Genomic DNA, 15,927 nt, shown 5'->3' with positions numbered 1-15,927 from the left:
GGAGTATTTTTAATTTTGATATGTCGTTCAGCTCTTTGAACTCTGAGATTACAGACTTGAATTTATTAAAATAAATGTTCCTGGTTTCGTTGAATGCTTTACATTGTAGGAGAAAGTGCATCTCTGTCTCAACCTCACCTGTCGAGCAGTGACCACATGTTCTGTTTTCTTTTGGTTTCCATGATTTTTTGTGTCTTCCTGTTTCGATTGTCAGTTTGTGGTCACTGAGCCTGTACTTGGTGAGGATCTGTCTCTGCTTTCTAGAAATATTCTGCTAATTCATAATCTCTTTTTAGGGCTAGATAACATTCTGATCTACTTTGGCTTTTAGTTTCTTCTTTCCAATGTTCCAGGTAGGTTTCTTTACATTGTGTTATAAAAGCGAAAACGAAATTAAATTTACGAAATTAAATTTACGAAATTAAATTTAAAAACGAAATGCTCAAATGCAACACCCCAGAGTGTTGCATTTGAGCATTTCGTTTTTAAATTTAATTTCGTAATTTTAATTTCGTTTTCGCTTTTACGTTCTCAGCAAAGATTGTTATAATAATATAATAATAATAATAATAATAATAATAATAATAATAATAATAATAATAATAATAATACTAAACTGATTTCATGTAGCACACTAATTTTGTTTGCTAATGTGTTGTGTGTTTTTATAGACAATGGCTTTTTTTCCCCAATAGCTTCCATATCATGTGACCCAGTGACTCCAAACCAAGCCGAATTGTATTTCTAAAGGGGACAAATGGGACACACGTCCTTTTAATGGATTTAACTGCTTCTTTTTATTTTATATGAATATTTATTGTGAAGCTTTTCTAAAAATTAGTCAAATTTAATAAAAAGAGGTGTGTCCTATGTGACCTGTATAGTAATACAGTAATAATAATTGTCTTCATGCTTTATGTTGTCGTCTCAGCCTGCCCTTCCTCACTTTGACCAGTGGATGTCGCCAAGATCTCACGCAGCAGAGTCGGTGCAGTGAACCCACGTGTGGACACTTCCTGTAAGGGGGCTGTCCTGATAAACACACCGAAGGATCTGTTTTGAAGTGTTTTTGAGGCTATGGATGAATTACCTGCGGACCTCAGAGCTTTTCTACTCAACCACCCTTTCCTTCAGCTTACAGATGCCAAAAAGGTTTGCGAGCTAATTACACCACATTACACGGGACACGCTCCACAATGTGATGCTAGCTGTGATGCTAACTTCTGTCATGAGTCGTGTACTGCCAAGCGATGGCTGAATGTGTGAAACCAAGACTGAAAAACTAGTCAATGATTACCAGGATTATTGTCGCACCAAGCTAAATTAAGCGAGTAAGCACCACTAAATGTGCCACATCTGTCATCTGTGTGCTGTTTGCAGATCAAATGCACTCTGAACGGCCACGAGTTTCCCTGCAGCCTGACGGAGCTGCAGAAGTTCACCCAGGGGAAGAAGTATGAGAAACTGAGTTCTGCAGCAGACTTCAACTACAGCCAGTATGAACCACACATCGTGCCAAGCACAAAACAACCGTAAGGAGACTTTAACTTGACATGTTGTCATTATGCCAGAAAAAAAAAAAACACCTTCCTCATCTTAAGTGCAGCAATGGGATTAAAGGATGAATGCACCCAAAAATGAAAATTCAGTCATTATCTACTCGCCAGCATGTAGGATTGGAAAGTCAGGTGAAGTTTTTTTTTTTTTTTTTAAGTCAACAAAGCATTTCTGGAGCTTCAAAGCAAATCAGAGTTGCAGCATTCTCCCAAACAACTGAAGTAGATGGGGACTTGTTTTTAAGATGTAAAGAAACAACTGAAAAAAGAAAATGGCTCCATACAGTGTGTCCGGCATAATCCAATTCTGCTTGAGATCCCCAATTGATTTGAAATGATCCTTGATAAGGCAAAAATATTCACTGTAGCTGCTAAGCTAAAAGCATTAGCACGCACACGTATTACTATTATTTTAAAAACAACTTTTCCTTTTATGGGTGAAACCTTGAATATAAGACACAATTTTCCACTGAGTAGCATTTCAGTGTATTATAGGACACTTGTTTTTAGACAATTTCCACCTGTTTCATCGACAGATATTTTTATACTTATTACAAGCAAGAAATCCCTTGTTTTCTTGATTTCTTTTAATTATTATTTATAATCTTCCTTTATTTATTTACTTATGTATTATTTTACTTTGTAGTGCGTTGTCTCATTTGTGTGTTGCCTGTCTGTTTTCCAGCAATCAGCTCTTCTGCAAGCTGACCCTCAGACACCTCAACCGCCAGCCACATCATGTCCTTAGACATGTGAACGGGAAACGCTTCAAGAAAGCCCTCTCCAAATGTCAGTGCTTATTTTTCTTTTTTGTTGTACAGGTTATTAACTGGTACATATAGTTTGCCTTTTGGACAGTGGGGATGTTATACAGTCACACATCACTCGATTATGTTCTGCACGATTTCTGCAGAACATAATCGTGCTAAATCTGCCTTAACAACATTTTAAAACACATTTTTGTATTTTGTGGAAATGTGCAGAAGGCAGTACATTAGAAATACCTGAAATAACATTTATTATCATTTAATATTTATTTTTAGGCAGTTACCTCAAAAGAATATTCATAGTTTTGTGTATCTTACAATGGATTTCAACATCTTTTTCACATTTACACTGTACAGTAGTATTGCTTCAGTTCTTATCAGTATTGTACCTTGATCTTTCAAAACTCCTTGTTACTATTACTTAACTTCTTACATGTCTTTCTCCATGGAGTTGAATGTTTTTACAGCACTGACACTATCAAAATTTAACCAGAAAGGTCACGTCTTCTCAGACTGCACATCAGCCGAATCAGACAACACTACAATGTTCAACCAGTGTTCCCAATGTCCATTCACATATTACAGATTTTGTTTTTATTTGAGCTGAAACAACAGTCAAAAATTGGTGACTCATGTGAATGTCTCGTTCCTGCTCTAGATGAAGAGTGCGTGCAGCAGGGGATTGAATACGCCCCAGCCAGACTCAAACAGAAAAGGCCCAGAGACAGCGGAGGAGAAGTTAATCGGGGGAGAGCCTCAAAACACGGGAACAGCGTGTGGGAACCCACATCCAGTGATGAGGACCACAGTGACTCAGAAGACAGCATGAGCGACCTCTACCCTCGTCAGTGCACACTGCAGACATCTTTGTCCAGTAGTATTCAAGATCAGGAGAGTGACTCAAAGGCTTACAATTGTACTTTCTTTTACACTTGTGTCACATGTTCCCACAGCCACCATATTCACTGTAAGAAACCCAGAAGAGGAAAATATGGAGGGTGAAAAGAAGGGGGATGAGGAGGAAGATGACTTCCAAACAGATGAAGATGAAGAAATGGAGGTGGATAATCGGGTGCTGCAGAAACGCAAGAAGGTCTGTAGAAACCTGAAGAACATTTTTCTATTTTTTTGTTCTGATGCATCGATATAAGGTTTTCCTTGACTGATGCCAATGCTGTAATGTCTTTCAGGTCCAAGGAGGCGGTTTTCAGAAGAAATTCAGAAACAACAACTGGAAATCAGGGCGTAAGAAACGTGGAAAAGTCCCAAATGGGAAGTAAATGCAAAACCTTATATGTGTAGTAATTTTACACCTGCTAATTTGTATGGGAGCAACACTGCACTTCCAGTTTGGAGTAGCATTACTGTGTCTGTCTGAACCAGCTGGACATTTGTATAGTAAACATCCCTTCGATTTTTCATATTTTCTCCATATGAAAAATAGTCTGTTGTTCAAGTTGTGATGCTGCACAGCTCCAATGAGGCTGGTTTACGTAGCATGGAAAATGTCTGAGTGGCAGTAAACACATCATTTTTGACTGGATAAGTTGTATTTTCTGGTTTGCAGCCGAGAGCACTTGTATAAAATACAACTCTGTTTGGATTTGCAAACTTTGTCTGTGTCTTTTTTTTTTTGTTTTGTTTTTTTCTTCTCACAATGATTGCCTATAAAACAGAACACACAGGGGAGAGACCTCTGCAGAAACCAATTGTTGCGGGTCATAAAGCTAAATCATCGAACTGGAATTCGCTTTTCATAAAAACCTTTTTATAAATTGTCAATTTTCCAACAAGAAAAACATAGCATGACACACATCTCCTTTTCATTTCAGGACTATACAACCATATAAGAAGGTAGCTGATGACAAAGCATGAAACCACATTACTTAGCAGATAGGCTGATGGATGACAGAGAGATAACGGCTCTTCCTGTGCCTCTAGAGGTTTCAGTGTGTCTGCAAAAATATCAAGAATTATCATGAGTTTGAGGCCAAGTATTTCAGCTAGTCACTGCAACAAGTTGATTTATTGTTTTCATTAAATATGTAATTTAGATTTACATGCATGGACTTGCATTTACACTGATGAGATATGACTGCAACTTAATGTCAGTGTCACAAATTTCCTCTTTCCTTAGTTTCTGTGTAAATGTTCAGGGTTTCCTGTGCAAAACGATTGATTAAAGCTAGGTCACAGTTATTGCTGTGCATTTAAAAAACATCACCTGGTATCAATTAAACTGGACCTCTGCTTGTGAAAATACCTTTTTTTCTGCGTAACTAACAGGGAGTGGACACATGTTTAGAGTCTCTCGACTGTTAACAACCCATGTGCAAGCTCTGGCCCATTTACATCTCCATCCTGTTTCCTTTACTGTTGCTCTGGCATTTTGTTATAGTTGTGGTTATCATCCTCTCCCAACCAATAGCCACATATCTGACCACCAACACAACTATGGGCTAGCCACATGTATTGACAGTCAGCCCCCGCAAACACTACTATTACATTGTGTCCCTTCGAGTTGCATAAGCAGTCATGTTAGGAAAGGACCTCGAGTCTTGACAAGGGGCCAGGGGAGTCAAGAGTCATGGAGACGATTGGGAGAACTGACAGTTTGAACAAAACCCTCTGCACTGTCTCTTTTAAGAAGCTGTGGCCGACCTGCTGTTTGTGGTCTGTCATACACACATAACCAAGCTCCAGAGGTGTGTGTACATAAGAGCCAGTAGTAAGCTAATAGTTCACTGAGGGCAAACAGACAAGAAACATTAATGCGGAAAGCGATGAAGTGATTTGTGGACATGTGGCCGATAAGTGAAGGCGTAGTTGTCTCTCTGCCAGGATGATAATGCCCCACTCTGCAGGGCATGAGGGGTCACTGAATGGTTTGATGAGGCATTAATCATATGATGTGGCCTTCACATTCGCTAGATTCCAAGGAATTTAGGGGAATTTCCTGTTTGTTCATGACAAGGAGAACCGATGCAATGCCCAAACACCTTCCCAGGACACTCTATGATGGTTGTTTTTTGAGGGCTGTTCATGTAAAATATTTTGTTTCGCTACAACAGTTTACAAAGATGTGTTTGTTGCAGAATTTGAACAAAATGCGATGAATAACAAAATTGCCCTGTCATAATGTGAAGGCTGAATTATGTGTGATATTGAAGCTTCTGCATGTGTTTGTTTGCTTGTTTGTGTGATCTGTTTGAGTCATACAACTCCTCCTTGTGTGAAAAACCCTGCCATTTCTTTTTTCATTCATTGATTTTTTTTTCATGCCTAAACAAACAAATAAACTCTTTGTTTTCATGTCTGAATAAACTGTGTAAACAAACTGACCTTAAAGGACAACACAATTTCAAACTGTTTTACTTTATTTATATGTGGCGGACCCTGCCACCTTTCTAGCTTCACACAGTGTTCTGGGGACCTTATGTTCCTGTGAGAACACCTTGTTTTAATAAATTATGGAATTAATACATTTTTCATGAATATTGTAAACATTAAAAATCAAAGTTTGAATTTCTTCTCTTGAATTTCCTTCTAAGTTATGAGTTTGTATTATAACATCATTAATATTGTCCCAATAGTGCTCCTTTAACTTTTAACTCGGTAAAGTGCATTCAAATAATAATTGTAAATATCATTTTAAAAAAATGCACTGTCGAGAGTATAGTAAATGTTAACTAATGATGTCTCTTTTTTTAAATAAAGGATTAATATTTTAATAATTAGTCTATGTTTAGCTTACTGTCTAACATAACTACTGAATTCTATCATATGTAATGCTATAAAGGTAGGTCTTTTTTATATTTAATTTTCCCTGTATATAAACAATAAATACACAATAACATCACTGCACGTCTGCCTCAACAGTGTACATGAACCGCTGGAGTGTACAGCATTTGTAGGGTTAAAAATGAACATGCCTTACAGTTCATGGTGAAAATGAATTCAGATGAAGTAGAAGGTTTAAACCTGTGCTTGTTTACAGGTGTGAAAAAACACCGGTAAACAACGCTGGATAGACGCGTCGAGCCCCGCACGGATCAGTATACGTGGCATACAGCGGTTGCAGTACCATGTAGGGGGGCTCCGTCTCGCTCGTCAAATCGCGGGGCATTGTGGGGCGGAGGCGGCCTTTCTCTCTGCGTCCGAGCGATCGGGAAATCTTCAAGTAAATAACGTTAACGGGGGGAGGAACAGTACGAGCGCAGCCTGCGGAAAAAAATCCAACACGTTAACGCTGTGTTGCGCTTAGCCTTAATTATTAAAAACCTTAATATTACGCGAACATGGGGCAGGAGGATCTCATGAACACAGCCGAAGACGTGGCAGACCAGGTAACTTCGGGTTTTTTAGCACGGCAGTTGTTAAGGTTAGCCGCTGTTAGCATGTTAGCTGCTAACTAGTGCCTCTGAGAATGAAGTAACGGTGGCCCGAGTGGTTTCTCCGCTGTTGTGACGTCTTTATTTATCGTTTGTACAAGTGCTCGGTGGCTAGCTGACATCGTAAAGACGACATTGACTGAATGGTGGCTAATCTGGTCGTGTTTTAAGTTGCATGACAAGTGATAGAGGTGTCTGCTCCTGTCATGCGTCTCCAGATGGATTAGGTAGCATTAATAATTGACACTGACATCTGTTTGACAAGGGCCAACCCAACGTTAGCTAACACTGACAACTATATTATGGTCACTTGTTAGCTTGTCGTTTGTAGCCACCTGGTTTATGAACGATAGTAGTAGTTAACGATATCAAAGGCTAATCAGTGCCAGACAGCATTGTGAAATCACTTACTTAGCTTAGCCCCCAAGTTATTAGCTAACACTTACTCTTAGTCATGTTGTGTTGCAGCAACCTAATTGCTTGGCTTTACTAGTGGCTTAGTGTGACAGACTATCTCAAAGTTGAAGAGGCATTTGTTTTGCCTAAAATGTACTTGGCCTCGACAAAGCTGAACGTGAACCTTCACTTTTATTACACATGCCAGAGCAGCCTCTCTGTAGTCATTTCTGTCTTTTGGAGGGATTTTCGCTGTGCTGATGTGACTACACGCAAAACACTTATCTAAGAGAGGTGAGCTGAGATTTCAAGATCAGATTGCAGGTCAGCCTGTGACCCATTTTGCTATGTAGACCCCAGAGATGTTGGGTTTGTGTTCTGCAGCTCTATGTGCTCTGAAAAGTTGGTGTAGTCTGGCTCATAGGAGGCATGTGTGCTGGATTCATGGCCTTGTGTTTGTGTAGGACAGATCAGACTTTTAGCTCTAGCTCTTTTGGAGGAGTACTGTCAGATTACACATAAATTCACTGAGTCAGATCCGTGTGTGGACTGAACACAACCCTCGAATGCCAAGCTATGTCAGCTACTTCCTTAACTGAATTACAGCTGATTGATTCATAAGCTCCTATCACGAGTGCTGTGTACTGTAAGGGAACCTGAGATGTGTTCAGATGCTTTGTTTGCTTAGGAAGAAACCCTGCTGAGCCCATTTTAAGGCCACATTTCTCACTAAAGGGGTCTTGAGCTAACATGTTACTTACATGTTACTCCACAAAATGGTCTATTTCTAGGCTGTTGCAGCAACCTCGGGCTTGTTCGGATTGGCTCCCTGTCCGTCCATTCATGTCCCACATAGCAGTCGTAGTGGGAGTTGGTGGACGCTGATAGGCTGCCGAGGTCTGACAGTGCTGATGTGGACTGCTTAGTAGGCGGGGCGGCAAGGGGGCAGATCACTGCTCCTGTACTGTGTCACTGTACTATCTGAGGATCTTTTTCATGAGAAAGAAAGTAGGCTAGTTTTCTTTAGTCTTGAAACATTTTGTACTCTTCAGCTCCAAACAATACAACAGGCTATTTGGGGCTGTGATAGGGAGACAAAACCCTGTTCATACCTTGATTTGTGGAGCACAACATGACTTCCACCCTGCACATGATTTGCCGTGTTACACTTCTGAAATCAATTGCAGTTTATTCTGTCCAGGTCCTTCGTTTAAGTGTTTCTGACTGAACATTCATCACGAGTAAATTGGACGGGAATAACGCCAAATAACCTCTTCACCTTTTCTTCGATTTTTAAATAAAAGGCTACTGTAGTGTTTGTACCATTATAAATAATCAGAAACCTGTGAAATCATAAAAATAGAGCTGACAATATGTAGCCAAATTGATTTATTGACTTTAAAAGCATTGTAATACAACAGGTCTTATTAGAACAATGGAATAATGAGTCATCCATCTTTGCTCACAACACCTTAGCCTTTCTTTCCCCTTAGGTGTGCAGATATTACAGTGTAGGAACTGCACTGAAATTATCGGTTATCTTAATGGTATTGGCCATGAGAAGCAGGTTGTTATTGGTTATCAGTATTTGCTGAAAAAAATCCATATCCTACATCCCTAATGATGGGTGTTGATGTTCAAATGCAGCTATATAAGAGACTACTTTACTGAAAGGGTTGTTCTTAATGGCTGACGTTAAGTTATAGTCGACTAGTCTAAACATTCAAAATTGAACACAATTTAATCCACCAGGTAAATCATTGTCTGTGACAAGAGCCCTTTGAAACCAAATCGTATTTTAAATGCAGCTGAGATTTGTGGCACTTTGCACCAAGCATTATGAATGTTGCATATTATCCACAGCATGACAACAACTCCCAACAAAACACATTTATTGAAAACAATATTCAGTGTTCCAAAAACGTCATCAGAAAAACTGCCAATAATACAATACAAAATAATACAATTATTAGGTTATTCAACAACATTATCAGACCTGACCTTTGACCACCTGTAAAAGAAGGAAAATGGATCAGTGAAGTCTCAAGTGAATAGTCACACCTTGTGTGATTCTCACTGTTATTCTCTGCTATTATCTTATAGGGCATTGCACTAGGAACAGAGGCTTGTTTTTTATAAAGCAACATTTGACTAGGAAGACATGACATTTCAGTGCAAAATATGTTGATGTGTGATTTAAATGTGCACTTTTATTAAAATGATAATAAGTTGAATTGAATTCTCGACCAATCACACACATTTCTACTTACAAGTCCAAAAATTGAAAGGGCGATTGAGCGACCAAAACTGATCTACATTTTGCACTTATTCATTCTTTGCATTAACTTACTAAAGCAAAGTAAAAACTACCATAGCTTCACATAGTAGTGTGTTATTTCCCCTGCTGTACAATGAGATCTACATTATCTGGCAATAGGGCTTCTTTGGGATTTTCTGTCAAGCTAAGTCTAAGCAAGTCAGCAATTCTGCTTTAAATGACTGCTGTTTCAACATTCACTTAGCTTGACAATTACATTCAAATGGCTAGTGGGTTAATTCCTATCCCTGTAGTTGACAATATAAATAATAATTAGTAGCAGACCTGAATTACTGCTTTTCATCCAATGTTTACCCTCTGAGATCGAGAAAGTGAAAAAAGCGTTACACACTCTAGCCTCCTGAGGGCCGAAACCTTATCTTATTGAAGAAAACTGCATATGGAACCACAGTGTGTGACACATTTTTTACTTTCTAGTCTACTGTCAGTGATCAGCACCTCATTAAAGCCCCTTGGTGCGTGTTACCTGTCTATGATAGACACTGAGATCTGTCTGAGTAGTAGCAGGTCTGAATGTTGCAGAGTTTAAAAAAAAAAAAAAGAGTCTTTAGTTGAAATTCAGTATGATGTGTTACAGCTAGGTGACCCAGTAATGTTGTTTGCAGTTTTGCCGTTGTAAACTAGTTCCTTAGAAAAACCACATCCTGTGATTGGTTCTCTTTGCACTTCCTTTTTCTTGTCAATCATTTACCCTCTTCTTTCTCTCTGTTTCCCAGTTCTTGCGGGTAACCAAACAGTACCTGCCCCACCTGGCGCGACTCTGTCTCATCAGCACCTTCCTGGAAGATGGCATCCGCATGTGGTTTCAGTGGAACGAGCAGAGAGACTACATCGAGGCTACCTGGAGCTGTGGCTACTTCTTGGCTACATGCTTTGTGCTGCTTAACCTCATAGGACAGCTGGGTAAGTGAATGGGAGGCAGTATCTGTTCAGGTTAAGGTCAGGACACAAATGAGTCAACTTTAATTTGACTGTTGTAGGAAGTTATGTGGGGTTTTTTTTGCGTCACTGGGTGGTGTTTGACACAAGTTCTTGTAAAAAGTAGTAGTATCAGATTAAAAATAGTCAGACATTCGTAATCAATATGGAAATTGCATCAGTCTGAAATTGACTAGTATAGTATAAAAGGTGAACTCAATGCATTTCAGCCCTATTGTGTCTACAGTTCAAGATAAGTTGTGCATAAAATAAAGACAGAGCTACAGACAGAGCAAACTTCACTTCTGGGTTATAATCCACCTGTCTGTTTAGAGATGTCAGGGGATACTGATGTAGGGTTTCTGCAGGTCCAGGATGTGTTAAAGTCAATTCAATTTTATAAATATAAGGCCTTAAACGTCATGAAATTGTCATAAATGTGAATTTCCGAGGTCTTAATTGCAGTTTTAATTTCTTTTTTATCAGGATGAGTAAAGCTCTTGTGTGTTAAAGTCCGCATTTCTGATGATACAACTCTTGAAACCTTCCACTGAAGCTTATACTGTCTTTATACTTTATACTTGCAAATATCTGTTGGCAAAATGTAGATTAACGTAGCTCACACTAATAACCATAGTCCTACATAAAAGCTACCTCTGCACGGGAACACATATTGAATAATATCAGCCAATATTGGCCTATCACAGATATGTCTAACATAAGATATGTTGTTTGATATGCACCGATATGCAGAAAAATGTGCTGAGGTTAGTTTATAATTATTAGATTCCTAGTGAAGTTTACTGATTCAGTGCACTGATGTCATTTTAGACATTAAAGTTTATTGCTACCTGTAAAATATGCTGCCTCCATTACATATCTTTGTCGCAAGTGTCTGATAACCACATTTTAGGGATGATTGTGAAATATGTGCGTATATTAGTATGATATATCGATATCAGAATTTTTACCTCCCAATATTGATATTGGCATCAGCCCGAAAAGTCAAGTTACAGTCAGACTCTACCACTTTACCATACCTACCAGGTAAATAAGTACTATATACCTTCATACCAACCTGCAGTGTTTGAATAAAAAAAGATGATTGGTCCAAAAATCAGTTCTAAATTTGGTTTAAAATGATCCTCAAAAGGTCTTAAAAAGCATTAATGTGTAAGTGTCTGATACCTGGAGATACTCTGCTGATGGCACTTGTCGAAGCAAGCCAAGAGACACTTGTCCACAAATCAGTTAAGTATTTCATTGGATGCAAAAATGAATCCCTGAGCTCCTTGAACTTTCAAGCAGATGGGCTGTAAGAGCAAGTAGCTTGCACGCCGGCACCCAAAACGCAGCAGAGGAAAAGTCAAGTAGATGTCAGGTTCCATTCATGTGAGAAACAGAAAATGATGCTACAATGACTGCATGCTGTAATCACCGAAGCATGACGGTCTGGAAATTTATCCTGGGAGTGTGATGGGGTTTCTGCTGAAGACATGCTGAAGGTAATAGTCAGAGTTTTGCACACTATGTCAGGTAAAACATGTGGTAGATCAGGTCCAAGGAAACAAAGTCAAAGCTTTTCTGTCAACAAAAAACATTAAATGTTAATAATTGCTTTGCTGTGTGTGTCCTCACAGGTGGTTGTGTCCTCATCCTCAGTAGAAATTTTGTACAGTATGCCTGCTTTGGACTATTTGGCATCATAGCGCTACAGGTCAGAACAATTAAGTTATAATTACATCATTAATGTAAACAAAACTGTGTCTTTGTATCTAATCTGGAATGTCTGTTCTCCCCCACCAGACTGTTGCATACAGCATTTTATGGGATCTCAAATTTTTGATGAGGTAAGTTTCACTTTCTACAAAGAAAACATCTCTTCAAAGTACAATATTCTCAGTAAACAAAAAATGTTATGGGGAGAAAATACAGGGGCAAACATAATTTTATATGTGTTGTCAGGTTATTGTTTGCCTGATTCAAATATACACACAGATATGTAGCTGTATGTATGGAAGCTGTGTTGTGTGCAGTTTTGAATTGCATGGCCTATAATCATAGATAAGAACCAGTTTAATCAATTAGACAGCATGTAGTGCTTTTGCTACGGTGACACTTTGATTTGCTCGTAGTAGTAGCAGATGAGCCAGCATCTCAATTATCAAGCAAACAGCAACAATTACTATAATTACTGTGGACAGGACCTGTGATTTAATTAAACATCGACAGGCCAGATGAGTCATCAGCCATCTGAGGAATCTGTTAAATACAGCGCGACATGTGCGGTGGCTGTTAGTATAATGTCAGGGTATACTGAGTTGACTGACAGAAGGATAAAGGATGCAGATTTTGATTGTGAAATTCAACAACTTAAATAAGCAATGTTGTGATTGGCATTTGTCATTTGTCATTCAATGCCATTCAACAGACTAAATGAAAAAAATAAACAGATTTAAAAAAAAACAAAAAAAACACATAGCCTCCTATCAGTCAGTAATGAGATCATGATCAGCTGATTTGGGAACATAAATCTGCCTCACAAAAACCTGATTGTACTCTGTGCACTCTGTACTCCAGACATTATCCTGCTTGACTGACTGCAGGTCTGACGGGCACTGTCCAAAAATAACCGTCCTCTCTCCCCTCACAGAAACCTTGCCCTCGGAGGTGGTCTGCTCCTGCTGCTGGCCGAATCTCGTTCGGAAGGAAAGAGCATGTTTGCCGGAGTCCCCTCCATGGGAGAGAGCTCGCCGAAGCAGTACATGCAGCTGGGTGGTCGAGTACTGCTGGTGCTCATGTTCATGACTCTGCTGCACTTTGACTCCAACTTCTTCTCTGTGAGTGCTGACAACAATGATGCTTATATATCACTGAAGGATATTTCATCAAGATCACCAAATGCTTACAGACACAGTCAAAATCTACTTACATTTAGTCTTAAAGGAGTTGTTGATCATTTTGGAAAATGCACTTATTTGCTGTCTACCGATGGTTAGATGAGAAGATTTATGCCACTCACATGTCTGTACACAAAATAGAGCCAGCTGCTTGTTAGCTTCGCATTAAGACTGGAAGCAGGGGGGAGGACACCTAGCCTGACTCTGTCTAAAGGTGGCAAAATTCGTCTTACTTACACCTTTAAAGCTCAGTAATTAACACGGTATATTTTGTCTGTTTCATCTGTAGAAAAAACCAAAGTGTATGAAAAGGACAGTTTGGCCCGACAACTTCACAGTTTGAAATTTGAGGAAGTCATCGTGCCCGGCCAAGATATAGTCTGGCACACAACCTTCCATAAAACAACAACTTCTTGTATTTTTACAGAAAACATGATATAACATGATCATTTGTGAGCTTTAGAGGTGCTGTTAGGTGTTTTTTGTTAGCTTTAGACAGAGTTAGGCTAGCTGTATCCAGTCTTTGTGCTAAGCTAAGATAACGAGCTACCTGCTGTAGCTTCACGATTAACAGACAGACATGAGAGTGGTATCGGTAGTCTTTATCCAGCTCTTAGCAAGAAAGCAAATGAGCAAACTTAAAATAAAGTTAGAAAATATTTAACCTTATTGTTAAAGACTGTGAGCCTGTTTAGACCTGACAATAACATCCATCCTGAGTGATCTGATCATGAGAAGATAGCTCTTAGAAAGTGCAAATCTTCGCTCGCCTATTGTAACTTGCACGTTCTTCCACAGATCCTGCAGAACATGGTTGGGACTGCCCTCATCATCCTAGTGGCCATCGGCTTCAAAACCAAGCTAGCAGCATTGACCCTCGTCTTGTGGCTGCTGGTCATCAACATCTACTTCAACGCTTTCTGGACCATCCCCGCCTACAAGCCCATGCACGACTTCCTCAAGTACGACTTCTTCCAGACCACCTCGGTCATCGGCGGTCTGCTGTTGGTGGTGGCACTTGGACCTGGCGGAGTGTCCATGGATGAGAAAAAGAAAGAGTGGTAGGCAAAAGGGGGGTGAGATCAGAGGATTGCACAGCAGCACCACTTACTTCCCCCACAGACCGGGACACAAAGACCCTCCCTCTCCTCAAGTTCCCCCCACCAGGGTACATGTTTTTTGTTTGTTTTTTCTAGCTCATTTTTTATTTGGCCAAATCCACAGACACCACGTCAGCCATCTATGGACTTTTTTTTTTTTTTTTTACTCCAAACTGCTGTTTTTTAGTTGAATATCTATAATGCCAGATTTTTTCTAAACCCTTCTTGTATGTCCTCTTTTTCCATGACAACAAGATTAATAAAACATCAGTGTATTTCAAAGTGCAACGTAAACAGCTAATGGAGTGGAAGAAAAGATTTATGTGTTCTGTGTGCAGGAGGAATGAAAATAATTTATTGTATTTTATGGGTGTTATGCCATAAGTTATGATAGATTCATGTTCATAGTTTCTGAATAAAACCGGCAAATTGGATAGAGTGCAGCAGTTTTTGATCCCACAGTGGATGCTGATCTTTTTCTGCCGTTGGATTTTGACGTGTCTAAGACCGACTCGTCATATCCTTCCAGAGAACTTGGGCACTGATTTGATAGCAGCTCGTCTTGCCTCTCCAGGTTCACCTCCCCTTTTTTTTCTGTGACACTCTAGCGTTTCAATACATCTGTACACCTTCAATCTCAACTGACTCTTGTTCATGGGGGAGTTGAATTCAGGGGGATGTGTACATTGTATACAAAGTGGTGGATTGCAGTCGAGCTTGATTGAAAATTTCAACGCAGTTGTTAGCTCCAGGACTTGTTATTGGGCACTTTGTACTGTACGTCTATGGCAAATGCCTAACTAGTGAACTGTATATGATCGGGGATAATGGGGGTGGGAGGGCTCAACGTTTGTGAAACACCATATTCTGCGATCTAGAAGAAACAAAGGGGTATAAGCAGAGTCACTAGCCACCTGGACTTTGTCTTTGCTCAGTGTTTTTTGCCTAGTGTAAGAAACTTAAAAAAATATTCAGTGTATTGATTTTCAGAAGTTTATATTGTATTTTTTGATCATTTGTTTTTTTGATTTTGGAAGTTCGTGGCGAAGAAATAAAAATTCAAAAATATCAAGTCATTGTCTCTTATGATGTTCCCAGAGGTTGAATTACATTGGTGGACCAAAAAATCTAAATAGTGTAAATCATCTACCAATGAAGCAAACATGGAGTACAAACATGGAGTATAGTAACAGCTTTGTGAGGACCCACAGGACTGCACAGCTTCTCAGAAAATGGTAATGAGAAGCTCCAAAACATTTTTGTGCTGTATTGAATGAAACCTGCATAAAAGGATCAAAATAGACACCTATGTTAGTTATACACACAGGTGTTTTATTGGACAGGTGTTGGAATCAGCAGTTAAGGTTGAAGACTTTGAGCAAATACTGACCTCTAATGGACGGCAATGGTAAAAGTCTACTGCAGTGGATTGTTTAATCATTTTCAGTAGTATGATGACTACATACATTCATAACCTGAATATTGTTGGTGTCACGTTGCAATGGGTTTGTGATTGCTGCCATGATCTAAAAGCTGTTTTGTGTGTGTCGTTTACAGTCGT

The 15,927-nt window shown here is 39.3% G+C and overlaps 2 protein-coding genes across 2 annotated transcripts; both read left to right on the top strand.

Annotated features, from left to right (window-relative positions):
- The first annotated feature begins 1,012 nt into the window (after window positions 1–1,012).
- surf2 (surfeit 2) lies at window positions 1,013–3,934 on the top strand. Its single transcript, XM_073477866.1, has 6 exons — window positions 1,013–1,152; window positions 1,381–1,532; window positions 2,242–2,345; window positions 2,982–3,167; window positions 3,277–3,416; window positions 3,514–3,934. The coding sequence occupies exons 1-6, from the start codon at window positions 1,078–1,080 to the stop codon at window positions 3,601–3,603; spliced, it is 747 nt and encodes a 248-aa protein (XP_073333967.1). The 5' UTR covers window positions 1,013–1,077; the 3' UTR covers window positions 3,604–3,934.
- A 2,587-nt stretch (window positions 3,935–6,521) lies between these two features.
- surf4 (surfeit 4) lies at window positions 6,522–15,434 on the top strand. Its single transcript, XM_073477888.1, has 6 exons — window positions 6,522–6,669; window positions 10,165–10,351; window positions 12,007–12,083; window positions 12,173–12,216; window positions 13,020–13,206; window positions 14,065–15,434. Exons 1-6 carry the CDS (start codon window positions 6,622–6,624, stop codon window positions 14,329–14,331), a joined length of 810 nt encoding a protein of 269 aa, XP_073333989.1. The 5' UTR covers window positions 6,522–6,621; the 3' UTR covers window positions 14,332–15,434.
- Window positions 15,435–15,927: the final 493 nt, after the last annotated feature.

Source organism: Pagrus major, chromosome 12 (genome assembly GCF_040436345.1).
Source record: "Pagrus major chromosome 12, Pma_NU_1.0".
Lineage (NCBI taxonomy): Eukaryota > Metazoa > Chordata > Actinopteri > Spariformes > Sparidae > Pagrus > Pagrus major.
The sequence above is the reverse complement of the archived record's forward strand: the minus strand, read 5'-3'. Positions and strand labels throughout refer to the sequence as shown.

Coding starts and splice junctions, on each gene's coding strand:
- surf2 (XM_073477866.1), top strand. CDS start 1,078: ATGGATGAATTACCTGCGGACCTCAGAGCTTTTCTACTCAACCACCCT. Junction 1,533..2,241: donor GTGCCAAGCACAAAACAACC/GTAAGGAGACTT, acceptor TCTGTTTTCCAG/CAATCAGCTCTTCTGCAAGC. Junction 3,168..3,276: donor CATGAGCGACCTCTACCCTC/GTCAGTGCACAC, acceptor ATGTTCCCACAG/CCACCATATTCACTGTAAGA.
- surf4 (XM_073477888.1), top strand. CDS start 6,622: ATGGGGCAGGAGGATCTCATGAACACAGCCGAAGACGTGGCAGACCAG. Junction 6,670..10,164: donor CCGAAGACGTGGCAGACCAG/GTAACTTCGGGT, acceptor TCTGTTTCCCAG/TTCTTGCGGGTAACCAAACA. Junction 12,217..13,019: donor GATCTCAAATTTTTGATGAG/GTAAGTTTCACT, acceptor CTCCCCTCACAG/AAACCTTGCCCTCGGAGGTG.